The sequence below is a fragment of the Schistocerca piceifrons genome, chromosome 4, assembly GCF_021461385.2.
Source record: "Schistocerca piceifrons isolate TAMUIC-IGC-003096 chromosome 4, iqSchPice1.1, whole genome shotgun sequence".
Classification (NCBI taxonomy): domain Eukaryota; kingdom Metazoa; phylum Arthropoda; class Insecta; order Orthoptera; family Acrididae; genus Schistocerca; species Schistocerca piceifrons.
Genome location: NC_060141.1, coordinates 533557599 through 533573790, shown reverse-complemented (window position 1 = coordinate 533573790; position 16192 = coordinate 533557599). Strand labels below are relative to the sequence as shown.

General features: G+C 41.1%; 1 protein-coding gene across 2 annotated transcripts in view; it reads right to left on the bottom strand.

Moving 5' to 3' along the window:
* The window catches only part of LOC124795339 (neuronal acetylcholine receptor subunit non-alpha-3-like), a 166480-nt gene extending 151307 nt beyond the window's left edge, over positions 1 to 15173 (bottom strand). The window contains exon 1 of one of the 2 annotated variants that reach the window (XM_047259327.1): positions 15091 to 15173. Coding sequence is in view for 1 of the 2 variants with exons in the window: in XM_047259326.1 (XP_047115282.1) it covers positions 15091 to 15145 (55 nt within the window). In the remaining variant the exon portion in view is untranslated. The remainder of the gene's footprint in view (positions 1 to 15090) is intronic. The other variant, XM_047259326.1, reaches the window with a different exon arrangement.
* Between the last annotated feature and the right edge of the window lie 1019 nt (positions 15174 to 16192).

The following is a 16192-nucleotide window of genomic DNA, read 5'->3' as shown; positions in this document are numbered from 1 at the left end:
AGCTATAGGGAAAGGCGAGCAGTATACAACCTGTATAAACCCGAAGAGGGAACAATGAGAATGAAAGACAAGCAACGATGTCCATGGATTAAAAATAGGGTTAGGGTAGAGATTCAGTCATTCTCTGTTACAGTTCTACCTACACATCGAAGAAGTGGAAACAAACCAGAGGCAATTCCTGGCCAATACAAGTCTACTAGTATTAAATATTGGCCTTAATTTGAGGAAAACAGTGTGAGAATGTATGTTTGGAGCACATTTCTCTATTATAGTGAATCATGGACGCAAATTCAGGGCGAAAAGATATCAACAATGAGATCTGTCGACGTCATTGTTATCATCAGTGAAAGTGAAGAAGGTTTCCAGAACTTGTTGGATTAACAGTCTAATAAATGCAGAATGTGGACTGAGGATAAAGAAAAGAAAGACAAAATTAATGAGGAGTATCAGAAATGAGATATGCTATGAAATTACTGTCACAGTAGTGACCAAGAAGTAGAGGAGTTAAGGAATAATGCTGCCTTTGGAGCTAAATTACACAACATGAACGAAGAAAGGAGGGCATAAAAAGCAGACTGACACAGGCAAGAGGTAATTCGTGCCAAGTTTGCCATGTTTGCTAGTACCAAACATCGGCTGTAATTTGAGGAAGAAATGTATGAGAATGCATGTTTGGAGCACATTACTCTATGGTAGTGAATCGTGGATTGAGTGGACACCAGAAAAGAAGAGGATCGAAGCATTTTAAATACGTTAATTCAGAAGGACACAGAAAATTGGGATGAGTAGTATGATAAGGAAAGAGGACGTTCTCCACAGGATCGGCGGAGAAAGAATTAAACTGAAATCACTGATGAGCAGAAGCTATGTGATAATGGGACATGTTTTGAGACATCAGGAAATAACTTCCACGGTCCTTGATGGAGCTGCAGAGGGTAAGAAATTTTTGGAAGGAGAGAGCGACAGGAATCAATAAAACAAATAGTTGAGGACATCTGCTAAGACATGAGGGAATGACTTCCATGGTACTAGAGGGAGCTGTAGAGGGCAAAAACGGTAGAGGAAGACAGAGATTGGAATACGTCAAGCAAATAATTGATGATGTAGGTTGCAAGTGCTACTCTGAGATGAAGAGGGTAGCACAGGAAAGGAATTCGTGGCGGGCCGCATCAAACCAGTCAGTAGACTGATGACAAAAAAAAAGTTGAGAACTTAGCTTATGAGTGCATCTCTGGGCTGAACAGTTGACACAATAGCGGAAATTGTTGCGAACTACATCATTCAACCAGAAAACAAAAAGTTCAGCTAGGGTCAGTACTTTTAGTTTCACTAGGAGAGTATATGATGTCTTTAAATTAGTTATCGGTGGTTTATTTTACAGAATAGATTGTTGTTAACGTATGTTCATTATATTTCCAGTACATATAATTAGTGTCAATTTTTTTTAAATTAGAGCGTGAAGCTACAATAAAAGTTTCAGTTGTTATTCTTTTTTTTTCTTTAGGTTGTGGGTCCTGAGTGGCTGAACATTTGATACTGCCATCCTTAATTAGGATCCAAGTTACGAATTTTACGTCGGTTAATATTTTTCTCCCATAAGATTTTAGAGCAGGCGACTTACTGCAGTGGTTAATACAAGCCAAATTAATGAAGCACTGAACTGTAGCTCTCGGTACCCTTAGTCTAATAATACCGTTATGATACGAAATCGTATCGATATCTAAACATTAAAAAATCACAGAATTAATTAGTAGCTTCTGTGATAAATCAGCACAAAGATTCCAATTAATCTCTGTACGTTCTTGTGCCTCTCTCATTTCTAAGACTGAAATGATGCCAGTGAAATTAGTTATAGTTCATTGGTTGGGAGCAGTAAGATGGTCATTATCAGATGTTTGCCATTACAAGAAAGGGTATGAAAATGGCGTATATTTAGTATTACTATACAAGAAAACATATATTTAATTGCAAGCACCTACTCGTAAGAATTTTATGAACAAATGGAAATGGAAATACTACGGTAACATAAAAAACTGTCATTAATTCATTAGAATTTTTTGTTTTCCGAATCATGTTCATAGTGGGAAAACGAGATATCTTTTGCTGTCATATTCTATGTATAAACAAAGGGGTGACACTGTACATAACTATACAGCCTATATGGGATAAGTACAATGCAAATATTAGCACAAATTCAGACGTTTTGTAAATGCGCAAAACTACACAGAGAAAAGTAAAGAAGCACTGTAGTGGAAAAACGAAGAACCTTTTGCTGTCATGTTGAAAGTCTCAAATCAGGTGTGACATTGTACATAACTATTCAGTTTACATTTAAAGGAGACCAATAAAATAAAAATACTACCATCAATACATTCAAAAGATATTGAATTGCAATAAACTGGACAAAAATATAAAGGCGTGTCGTAACTGGCCAAAAGTGAAAAACATTGCAACTGTTTCTAAAGTAATAGTAGTGTTGCAGTTATTTGAATTATACAAGTGAAGAGTTAAAAATGAAGATCATCCTCCACAGGATATTGAAAGGAAATGATGAGACAAGGGATTATTATAAATAGGACAAAGAAAAAATAATTGAGTAATTCATGACAAAGAAAAACAAATCAAGCACAAGTAAACATAGAATACAGGTGTAGCAATACAGACGACACTAATGAACAAAGTATTGTCAACCAACCCCAACTTGCTGTTGGGGTGAGGCAATGTTTAGTTACTTACATCACGAAGAAGACATGCTCTGACAATGGCAGTTCATGACCTCTACAGCAGGTTGATGTGCAATCCACCCCTTGGTGTTCATTATACTTTCAAATGGTGTCATTTCAAGCAGGTGGACTGATGTACTGAAAATTAAGTTCGTGGAAGGATACGTGCAGGGCAATTCTCTACTGTGCGCCACTGAGGCGACGACTTAAAAGAGAACGTTTCTGCCATGTACTGATCACAAAGCCACGAAGAAACACTATGTAAAGATGTACATAATCCTACTACATTGATAGTAAGCAAGGCATTTTATGTTCTTACTTTGAAAACAATATTGGGATCAGAAAATGGCAATGGCTACTGTGTTGAAAAATTTAAAGTGAAACTCCCTGTTATCAACAGAGACTAATTGGTAACTGTCCCTGATCATGATGTGGATAAATTTTTGTCCGCAGTTCCTACAATTGATTTACTCGAACAATATAGGTGTAATGATGAGAATAATGACGAGCACACAACAACAATCACAGACACACTAATTTACATAATATTCAGCACTCAAACAAACGTTTGTGAGGCCGAAACACCCAACAGATGGATACAAGTGTGATGAGCGGCAAAATAATGCAGGAACTATGAACGGAAGTCACCTAGGTCAGGCAACTGGCGGTGGAATAATAAATTAACTGGATGCTGCCTCCAGCGACACCGACAACGATAGTTCAGGTATACATGCAGACGTTCCAAGCTGAAGATGATAGAGAAAGTATATGAGGACATTGAAAGAATAATATAGTACGTAAAGGGAGACGAAAATCTATTACTCATGGGGCACTGAAATGCAGTTATAGGCGAAGGAGCAGAAGAAAAGGTTAAAAGAGAATATGGACTTGGGACGAGAAATGAGAGACGAGAAAGACTAATTGAGTTCTGTAATACATTCAAGCTATTAACAGCGAAGACTCTGTTCTAGAATCTCAAGAAGAGGAGGTATACATCGAAAAGACAGATCTTCCGAAATCAGATACTGGACTGTAAGAGGTACCCAGGAGCAGATATAGACTCAGATCACAATGTGATAGAGATGAAGAGTAGACTGAAGTCTAACAGATTAGTCTGGAAGGATCAAAATGCAAAGAAATGGGGTATGGAAGTACTTAGGCAAGACGAGATACACTTAAACGTTTCTTAGGCAATAGATACAGTAATAAGGAATAGCTCAGTAGACAGTACAGTTGATGAGGTATTGACATACGTAAAAAGCGCAATCACAGAAGTTGGAAAGAGAAACACAGGTAGAAAGTAGCTACGCTGCGAGGAAACCATGTGTAACAGAACAAATGCAATAATTTTCAGGGAAATTCAGGAATTCAGAAACATAAGTCGTTGAGGAATTAAATAAATGGAAAGTGCAGAGAGGCTAAGACGAAATGGTTGCAGGAAAAGTGTGAAGAAATCGAAAAAGAAGTGATTGCTAGAAGGACTGACACAGCATTTTTGAGATGCATACTGTCGGAAGTTTGACAGTACACCTCCAGGCGATCCACAGCCTCTCTTTTCTACCTTCTGTCAACTGAATCTGAAGAGCATCTCCATGAAATGTTTCGCGGTTATTAAGAAAAAGTGAGAGAATATACCTTTGTGAGTCAACTCTGTCTTCTATTAATCTTACGTGGCAAGAGTTCCAATCTGACGAACGTTCCTTAAGAATCACTCGCAGTTGAATCTTGTAATACATTTTCCGCGTTGGTGAACTACTTCTCCTTCACGATACTTCGAAGTAATAGCATCCTGCGATCTACTTTTGCTACAGGTTGTTTATATATGGCTGTTCCACTTCAGGTCGTTCGTGAAGAATACTCTTCGAATTATTACAGTTTTCACTGTTTCTAGCGAGTTGTCGTCTAGGTTTTAATAGAAAGGTAATAGGTACAGTTGAGCAATACGTTACATTTTTGTATGTAGAGGGAAACTGCCAGTCCAATCCCAGCACCAAATGTCGACCTTCTGGAGGTTTCCTGTATTTCGTTATGCTTTCCTCGTGTTACAACTTTCCTAGATACAAAAATTACCGAACGGCGACATGGGGCTCCAACGTGTTTATCGTCTTGCAGAAGGAAAGTGTACGTCTTGGTACAACAGCTTGTACGAATCACTGACGCACAAAAAACATTCTTACTCCTACCGGGAATATCACTTGCAGAACGTAATGTTTCGATGTTTTGGACAGTTTGAGAAAACATGTGCTTTGTGCTAGGAACATTGTGTTTCGTGTCGTTCGCAATGTAGAGAAGTTTTCCGAAGCAAGAGTGATGTCAGGTGTGCCGCATGGGAGTGTCGTAGGACCGTTGCTATTCACAATATACATAAATGAGCTTGTGGATAACATCGGAAGTTCACTGAGGCTTTTTGCGGATGATGCTGTGGTATATCGAGAGGTTGTAACAATGGAAAACCGTACTGAAATGCAGAAGGATCTGCAACGAATTGACGCATGGTGCAGGAAATGGCTATTGAATCTCAATGTAGACAAGTGTAATGTGCTGCTCATACGTAGAAAGAAAGATCCTTTATCATTTAGCTACAGTATAGGAGGTCAGCAACTGGCAGCAGTTAATTCCACAAATTATCTGGGAGTAGGCATTAGGAGTGATTTAAGATGGAATGATCATATAAAGTTGATCGTCGGTAAAGCAGATGCCAGACTGAGATTCATTGGAAGAATCCAAAGGAAATGCAATCCGAAAACAAAGGAAGTAGGTTACAGTACACTTGCTCGCCCACTGCTTGAATATTGTTCCCCAGTGTGGGATCCGTACCAGATAGTGTTGACAGAAGAGATAGAGAAGATCCAACGGAGAGCAGCACGCTTCGTTACAGGATCATTTAGTAATCGCGAAAGCGTTACGTAGGTGATAGATAAACTCCAGTGGAAGACTTTGCATGAGAGACGCTCAGTAGCTCGGTACGGGCTTTTTTTGAAATTGCGAGAACATACCTTCACCGAGGAGTCAAGCAGTATATTGCTCCCTCCTACATATATCTCGCGAAGAGACCATGAGGATAAAATCAGAGAGATTAGAGCCCACACAGAGGCATACCGACAATCTTTCTTGCTACGAACAATACGAGATTGGAATAGAGGGGACAACCGATAGAAGTACTCAAAGTACCCTCCGCCACACACCGTCAGGTGGCTTGCGGAGTATAGATGTAGATGTAGATGTAGAATATTGACTGTGAAAGTTACTGCATGCAAACGAAACATTCAATGAAAATTACGCTAAATTCAACACAGGTGTGTTTAATAGTCCTACAAAGACCACACATCGGGTTTTTACCTGTAATTCACATATTTTAAAGTCAGAGGACATGGAAATATTGTCAACGACTCTCTACGTTTAAATATGGGATCACTATTTCGCCGTAGGAGATTGATCTTCATACGTGAGGGTGCAAGTGAAATTACAAATTTCAAAGCAGTATTGTTGAATTTCACACCTCTCTACTTTCGTGATCTTTATTGAAACGGATGCAGTGAAATCACACATGTTGATAAGAGATTTAGACAGAATTATATAGAAACAGAAAACAATGGCAGTGTTAGAGCCGTAGGAGAAAGGATAATTATTTAACAAATGTACTTACGTTTATGCAAACAGCAAATCCTGGATGAGGAATGAAGAAAGCAAATGTAAAGGCATCTCAAATCGAACAAGCCGATTGTTAAAGAAAATTCAGTATTTCACAGAAGTAGTTTCTACAATGTCTTACAATGTGTTACATTAACCCAGTTTATTATTTAACGTCTTCGAGACAATGTGAGAAGATGTAATCAAAATACAGTCAAGAGAATCAACCGAAAACTATACAAGTGTGAAGATAAAAGGTATGTTGAGCATACTCTACATTTCTTCGCAGATAGCAGATAGCCGATTAATTAACAAATGGGAGTAATTATTCCACCATTTTTAATTTTATTTTAAAATGTTCGTATAATTAAGATATGAATCAGAAACACTTTTAGTTGATCATGACTGTTACGACATGCCGGAAGTAATGACAGGTGATGCGCATGTATCTATTTGCGTTGTGAAGAAATGAGATCGCCAGAAGATAATTTCAAGAGAAATACTTAATGCCAGAGGAGATGTATTAAAAAATATCTATATATGAACGATATTATACATTGGGGCAATGAATATTAACTGAATTACTCATTTCGCCTGAAATTTATAGAGTTTGAGAAATATTATGAATCGACTTCCATCAAATCATTGCAAACAGTCTTTTAAATACAAGGCATTCACTCAACATATACAGAACTATATATACGTCGATACTGCAGCTTGCATTACACTTCATCAGTGTAATTAAGATTTCGTTACTGACAGAGGAGTAAGGGAAGAAGATCCTGTTTTCTGGTAACCATTCCCACTAATCCTAGAGGAGGATTTTCATATCATTCAACTCAAAAATGCAACAGTAAATACATTTAAATGAGAAATCCCTGAAACACCATCCTTTTCATGACGACATTTTATGATTCGTTTCTAGGTCAGCTGAACTTCAACGACGAGTAGAGGAACTAAATAGAGCAAGTTAAAAAGTGGGTATAAGATTCAATTTAATTATATAATATGTACTATTATCTAAATAGTACATAACCAGCAGATCGTCAAGAAAATAGTACAATCACATAATTAGTTTCGTATTAGCAGAAATTGAAAAGAATGACAGGCTGGATTCCAAAAAAAAATAAGTAGAAGAACCCAAATAGCTCTGTGCCCTTTTGGAACTCTGAAAAATGGTTGCAAAACCGTGTATCTAAAATGAAACTTTTACAGTTAGTGCGTATTTCTAGTTCTGACTTACAGGGTAGACACATTTGAATACAGTGGGGAATTTTTAAAGAAGACTGTAAATACACAATCTCGGAAATTGCTGGAAGAAACTTAAATCAAGAAAATAGTTCAGGGAACCCACTAGTTGGGAAATCGTGATTTTGGCTATAATTAAAACGTACTGGAGGTAAGAGAGACACTTATTCAGGGAAAGGGATGATATAGTTCTTTCCACAGGGAAAGACAGAGAGAAGCACCTAGCGGAAGGAAAGTAGATGATCTTGTAAAATATTGCAGGAGCAAGATGATGGATGCTTTTACATGTCGAATGGCTGACACAGGTGGTGATGACAGCTTAAGGATTAACGAAGCCAAGACAAAGATGATGAAGAACAGTAAGAGCTGTTGAACAGCAATTCGGAAAGTCCTGAGGCAAAAGAGGCGAAATAAGTAGAGTCAGACCTTCGTTGGTGAATGTGAAAATCTGACGTTCCTTCTCATCTCAGATGTACGTTTACACAGAGCTGTCAAAAAATAATAGGTATCAGAAGTATACTCGACCAGGAGGAGAAAGTTTTCTTAAGTCAGAAAACGTCCTTTTGTATCAAAACCCGCTTTAGTATGTTTTATTTATTTACTCTTAGCGTTTGGATCAGTGTGCGAGTGAAAGTGATTCTTGTGGATGCCACATCAGCGACTTTTGTGTCCCCAACCTAGCCGCGTTATCCAACCGAGGAAGTGGAGGACACATATTTTTGTGTGGAATGCGAACCACGTACTGTTTCTCGCCGCTTGTCACTTAGTTGACAGGTGAAGGCTAGATTAAAGGCACCCTGATTCGATCCCGCAGCCTCTCGATTTCCAGGCCCACAATTCATCGCTAGACCACGAAGTTCCACGATATCGAAAGTAAGATGAAGTTTCAGAAGATGCAGGTCAGGAGCACAGCACTTTAGGAAACTGAAACGAGAGCTGCCAGAGCAAGTGGACAGGAAATGTACGGAAGGACGATGTACTAAAGTTAATAGGCGAGAAATAACTCTATGGAAAATTCATAACAGAGGAGACGACAGACTGGCAACAATTATGTATTGGAACCAAGGAATTATTAATTTTTGGCTATAAGGAGCAGTTGACGGAAATCATTGTGTACAAAGACTGAAACATGCAAAATAAAATATATAGAACGATAGGTATAGTAATTGCATCAAAAATGGAGGCATTTGTCCATGGCAGGGAAAGGTGTATGACTTACGAAACCAGTCTAAAAGCTCATTATTTACGACAAAAACCACATCTTAGGAAAGTTCAAGCATTTTTCCGATATTGGCATAGCACAGGCATGCTCACTATTGTACAGACATGCAAACTATGTATTTGCGGTAGTAATATGTTATTCAGTTGTATCTTAGTTGAGCACTAATCTAATCCACCTCAGACAGTTTACTAAAGTGTGGTCCATTTCCTTTACTTCTTAAACTTTTTGGATTATCTGTGCTGCGCCACCAACGTAAGCTGCAATTTAATATTCTTTTACTGCCATAGGAATCTGATCAGCAAAACTGCAAAGGAAAATAAACCACCCCACCATAAGCCTTAATCTATTCCGCAAAACCTAAAGCACATTAATCAGGATATACGGACTTGGATTTGAACCTAGCTGTTCTTCAAGGAGTTCGGAAATTCCCGTTACAAACTTCTAGGACTTGTAGTGTGCTAGGACTTGTAGAGTGGAGTGAGTACATCACATTTTGAATAGGAACACAAGTCCGGGAGCGTAACGTTTCCGTTCTATGACGGTATGATCTCAGATGTTCATCTCACCACCTTTGATTTAGGAACTGAATTAGGCGTAACACAATCCAGTTATTAGATAAAATTATGAAACAAAACATGATGAAAAAACATCAATTTACCACATAAGCACATTTTTTTTAATAATGCTGCCAGCATTTGCTGTAATAATTTTTATTTTATTCTCATACGACCCAGATTTCGGTCTTAAGCAATTTTAAGGCCGAAATCTGCAAACAATAAATAAAAAATTATTACTGTCAAATGACGGCAGCCCCATTCAAAAATTTACCTTGACGGCGGCTCCAACAAAAATCAAAATTAAGCACAGTTGCTTGTTTTAACACTTTAACATCACGTGTTTTCATTATTCCAAAACGTAAAGCAACCCAGCGTACTGTACATACAGATTGGTACGCGTGCATAACAGCAGCTGCTCTAAGCGGTGACCACCAACTTTGTTACAGGCATCGTACCTACGAAGCATGTTCTGGTACACACTCTCCAATCCATTTGGTGTCTCCTCAATTTCTAATAAATCTCCCGGAACTCGTATCAGTAGATCTTTCTGTGTCACTAAAAGGGTCTCGTAAATTAAACTTTGCACAACACCCCACGAGAAGCAGTCCAAGGTCAAGCAACTCTGAGACTTTTCTGATTCTCTCAGTAGACATGGACGCATTACACATCTAAACTGAAACCGCCATGAAAGGAAACGGCACGTTTCAGTACATGTGTTACTATTGTTAATGTTATTTATTCACCCTCTCTTTAAGTCCTCGTATAATGATAGCCCAATGGGCGCACCAGTGACCCATCTCGCTGCGTGAAAATACCAGAACATGTAGAGTATGGTCCTAGGCTTCAGTTTTTTGAGAACATCGTAATTTACGTACGGAACGGTAAGTTTCACACCGTCTGGAACCTATACTTGCACTAGAAATACTGAGGCGGAAAACATCGCGTTTCGTTCCATATTTTAAATTACACTCTGAACACCTCATCGATTTCAGTGAGATGGCGAAGTGGCTGGAGCACTGGATTCGAGGGAGAAAGGTTCGTATTTCTGATTTGTCATCGTGATATAGATATCCCATGGCTCCACACCTCTGTTCTATCATGTTTAGTTCTCGGTCTGTAGAAACCTCCTCACGTTAAACGCTAATAAATCTACCTTTACGCCGCTACCTCTAGATGACAAGCAAGAAGCGCTAATTAACATGGCTTACTTCCAGAGAAGACATCAGAATAATTATTATTGTTATGGCGAGAGAGTGTTTAACAAGACGAATGATCGTCATTATTTTGCCAAACGTTACTCTCCTTAATACTCGTATTTTGTACGGAACAACCATTTGACAAGCGGGTGTAGTTCACGTCTGATCCGCTACAAGCCCTAAAAATCAGCCTGGTGTTCCAGGCTGCTAGGTGAGTCTTATTTGGTATTTAGTCGTAGCGCAGGAAAGGTCACGTGCCTTGTCCTGCCGATTTATCCAACAGAACTTGCTTCCATTCCAGATCCACACCGGATGTTCCAGGTGAGAGTAAATATTCCCCCGCCTTACAGACAGATGTTACTAAACTCGCACTGCTATGCCTCACAGGCGTATAATCCAACTTATTCTTTTAAGTTCTTTCACATGACAGTTTTATTTACCTGACTGATTTACGTTTTAGTGAGGGATCTGGAGCAAGTAACTTTGTTCAGAAAATCACATCTACTGCAGAACACATTTTCAAAGGCGATTTCAGTTCTTTGTAGTGCGGTTCCCTTTCTTTATCAACTACAGTTTTACTCGTTCGAAATATTTTATGTGTATATATACAATAGGAACCAGGTTTTAAATTGTAAGACATTTCCAGGGGAAGATGTGGACTCTGACCACAATCTATTGGTTATGACCTGTAGATTAAAACTGAAGAAACTGCAAAAAGGTGGGAATTTAAGGAGATGGGACCTGGATAAACTGAAAGAACCAGAGGTTGTACAGAGATTCAGGGAGAGCATAAGGGAGCAATTGACAGGAATGGGGGAAATAAATACAGTAGAAGAAGAATGGGTAGCTTTGAGGGATGAAGTAGTGAAGGCAGCAGAGGATCAAGTAGGCAAAAGGACGAGGGCTAGTAGAAATCCTTGGGTAACACAAGAAATATTGAATTTAATTCATGAAAGGAGAAAATATAAAAATGCAGTAAGTGAAACAGGCAAAAAGGAATACAAACGTCTCAAAAATGAGATCGACAGGAAGTGCAAAATGGCTAAGCAGGGATGGCTAGAGGACAAATGTAAGGATGTAGAGGCCTATCTCACTAGGGGTAAGATAGATACCGCCTACAGGAAAATTAAAGAGACCTTTGGAGATAAGAGAACGACGGGTATGAATATCAAGAGCTCAGATGGAAACCCAGTACTAAGCAAAGAAGGGAAAGCAGAAAGGTGGAAGGAGTATATAGAGGGTCTATACAAGGGCGATGTACTTGAGGACAATATTATGGAAACGGAAGAGGATGTAGATGAAGATGAAATGGGAGATACGATACTGCGTGAAGAGTTTGACAGAGCACTGAAAGACCTCAGTCGAAACAAGGCCCCCGGAGTAGACAATATTCCATTGGAACTACTGACGGGCGTGGGAGAGCCAGTCCTGACAAAACTCTACCGTCTGGTGAGCAAGATGTATGAAACAGGCGAAATACCCTCAGACTTCAAGAAGAATATAATAATTCCAATCCCAAAGAAAGCAGGTGTTGACAGATGTGAAAATTACCGAACTATCAGCTTAATAAGTCACAGCTGCAAAATACTAACACGAATTCTTTACAGACGAATGGAAAAACTAGTAGAAGCCAACCTCGGGGAAGATCAGTTTGGATTCCGTAGAAACACTGGAACACGTGAGGCAATACTGACCTTACGACTTATCTTAGAAGAAAGATTAAGGAAAGGCAAACCTACGTTTCTAGCATTTGTAGACTTAGAGAAAGCTTTTGACAATGTTGACTGGAATACTCTCTTTCAAATTCTGAAGGTGGCAGGGGTAAAATACAGGGAGCGAAAGGCTATTTACAATTTGTACAGAAACCAGATGGCAGTTATAAGAGTCGAGGGACATGAAAGGGAAGCAGTGGTTGGGAAGGGAGTAAGACAGGGTTGTAGCCTCTCCCCGATGTTGTTCAATGTCTATCTTGAGCAAGCAGTAAAGGAAACAAAAGAAAAATTCGGGGTAGGTATTAAAATTCATGGAGAAGAAATAAAAACTTTGAGGTTCGCCGATGACATTGTAATTCTGTCAGAGACAGCAAAGGACTTGGAAGAGCAGTTGAATGGAATGGACAGTGTCTTGAAAGGAGGATATAAGATGAACATCAACAAAAGCACAACAAGGATAATGGAATGTAGTCTAATTAAGTCGGGTGATGCTGAGGGAATTAGATTAGGAAATGAGGCACTTAAAGTAGTAAAGGAGTTTTGCTATTTGGGGAGCAAAATAACTGATGATGGTCGAAGTAGAGAGGATATAAAATGTAGGCTGGCAATGGCAAGGAAAGCGTTTCTGAAGAAGAGAAATTTGTTAACATCCAGTATTGATTTAAGTGTCAGGAAGTCATTTCTGAAAATATTCGTATGGAGTGTAGCCATGTATGGAAGTGAAACATGGACGATAAATAGTTTGGACAAGAAGAGAATAGAAGCTTTCGAAATGTGGTGCTACAGAAGAATGCTGAAGATTAGATGGGTAGATCACATAACTAATGAGGAAGTATTGAATAGGATTGGGGAGAAGAGAAGTTTGTGGCACAACTTGACCAGAAGAAGGGATCGGTTGGTAGGACATGTTCTGAGGCATCAAGGGATCACCAATTTAGTATTGGAGGGCAGCGTGGAGGGTAAAAATCGTAGAGGGAGACCAAGAGATGAATACACTAAGCAGATTCAGAAGGATGTAGGTTGCAGTAGGTACTGGGAGATGAAAAAGCTTGCACAGGATAGAGTGGCATGGAGAGCTGCATCAAACCAGTCTCAGGACTGAAGACCACAACAACAACAACATATACAATGAAGACCCAAAGAAATTATTAGACCTGCCTAATATCGTGCAGGGCCCCCTCGAGCACGCAGCAGTGCCGCAACACAAAGTGGCGTGATCTCGACTATGTCTGAAGTTGTGCTGGAGGGTACTGCCGCCATGATTCCTGCAGGGCTGTCCATAAATCTGTAATAGTACGAGGGGATGGGGATCTCTTCTGAACAGCACGTTGCAAGACATCCCAGATATGCTCAAAAATGTTCATATCTGGGGAGTTTGGTGGGCGGCGAGAGTGTTTAAACTCATAAGAGTATTCCTGGATCCACTCTGTAGAAATTCTGTACGTGTGGGGTGTCGCATTGTCCTGCTGGAACTGTCCACGTCCGTCGGAATGCACAGTGGACATAAATGTATGCAGGTGATCAGGCAGGATGCTTACGTATGTGTCACCAGTCTGAGTGGCATCTAGACGTATCAGGGGTCCCGTATCACTCCAACAACATACACTTTACACCGTTACAGAGCCTCCAACAGCTCGAACAGTTCCCTGCTGACAAACAGGGTTCATGGATTCGTGAGGTTGTCTCCATATCTGCACACGTCCGTCCACTCGATACTATTTAAAACGAGACTCGTCCCACCAGGCAACATGTTTCCAGTCATCAACAGACCAATGTCGGTGTTGACGGGCCTGGGCAAGACGTAAAGCTTTGTGTCGTGCAGTCATCAAGGATACATGAGAGAGCCTTTGTCTCCGAAAGCCCATGTCGATGACTGTTCGCACGCTGACACTTGTTGATGTCGCTGCATTGAAATCTGCAGTAATTTGCGGAAGTGTTGCACCTTTGTCACGTTGAACGACTCTTTTCATTCGTCGTTGGTCCCGTTCTTGCAGTATCTTTCCCCGGCCGCAGCAATGTCGCACATTTGATATTTTACCTGATTCCTGATTTTTACGATACACTCGTGAAAAGGTCGTACGGGTAAATCCCCAGTTCATCGCTACCTCGGAGAAGCTGTGTACCATCGCTCGTGCGGCAGACTACAACACCACGTTAAAACTCACTTACATCTTGATAACCTGCCATTGTAGCAGCAATTACGGATCTAACAACTGCGCCAGACACATGTTGGCTCATACAGGCGTTGCCAACCGCAGTGCCGTTTCTGGCTGTTTACATCTGTATGTATTTGAATATGAATGCCTAAACCAGCTTCTTTGGCGCTTCAGTCTCTCTCTCTCTCTCTCTCTCTCTCTCTCTCTATGTATATATAAATGTGTGTGTGTCTGTTTCGGCAAGTACCTCTCCGCAGTGGATACACCGGTTCCCGTCAGATCACCGAGGTTAAGCGCTGTCGGGCGTGGCCGGCACTTCTATGGGTGACTATCCAGGCCGCCATGTGCTGTTGCCATTTTTCGGGGTGCACTCAGCCTCGTGATGCCAATTGTGGAGCTACTCGACCGGCTCCGCTCAAAGAAAACTACCGTAACAGTCGGGAGAGCGGTGTGCTGACCACACGCCCCTCCTATCCGCATCCTCAGCTGAGGATGACACGGCGGTCGGATGGTCCCGATGGGCCACTTGCCTGATGACGGAGTGCCGTCTAGCTTCCTAGGCGTATGTTGCCCAGAACGTACTGCTTATCATGTTCCTGTGTAAACGTTAAGAGCCTTTCCAACGGTCTTTGTATTTAGCAATTACCTGAGAAGGTGACGAACAACAGCGTCAGCACTAACAGCGGCGACGCGGCGTCCATGGCGATGATGCGGCAGCCACTGTATGGGGCTGGCGTCCGCCGCTGTCCGTCCCTCCGGCTATCTTATCTTGGGGCCGGTGACGCCCACCGGCCGGCCCACCGTCGCTCCATTCTGCTGTACGTCGCGCGCGTAATATGAGCTTCTCACAGCTACTGCTGACAATGGTAGCAGCATCACGAAAATGATAACTTTTACACTACTGTCAGGTGGTTATAATTAAAGTGCACCTACTCACTGAGGTCAGGTTTGCGACTTTGATAAAGGTCGGATTGTAGCCTATCGCGATTGCGGTTGATCGTATCGCGACGTTGCTGCTTGCCTTGGTCGAGATCCAATGACTGTTAGCAGAACATGGAATCGGTAGGTTCAGGAGGGTAATACGGAACGACGTGCTGGATGCCAACGGCCTCGTATCACTAGCAGTCGAGATGACAGGCATCTTATCCGCATGGCTGCAACGGATCGTGCAGCCTTGTCTCGATCCCTGAGTCACAAGATGGGGACGTTTGCAAAACAACAACCATCTGCATCAACAGTCCGACGACGTTTGCAGCAGCACGGTCTATCAGTTCGGAGACCATGGCTACGGTTACCCTTGACGCTGCGTCACAGCCAGGAGCGCCTGAGATGGTGTACTCAACGACGAACCTGGGTGCACGAATGGCAAAACGTCATTTCTTCAGATGAATTCAGGTTCTGTTTACAGCATCATGATGGATGGTCGCATCCGTGTTTGGCGACATCGCGGTGAACCCACATTGGAAGCTTGTATTCGTCGTCGACTTATTGGCGGATCACCAGGCATGATGGTATGGGATGTCATTGCTTACACGTCTGGGTAACCTATTGTTCGCATTGACGGCACTCTGAACAGTGGACGTTACATTTCAGATTTGTTACGACCCATGGCTCTACCCTTCATTCGATCCCTGCGAAACCCTATATTTCAGCAGGATAAGGCACGACCGCATGTTGCAGCTCCTGTATGGACCTTTCTGGATACAGAAAATGTTCGACTGCTGCCCTGGCTAGCACATTCTCCAGAT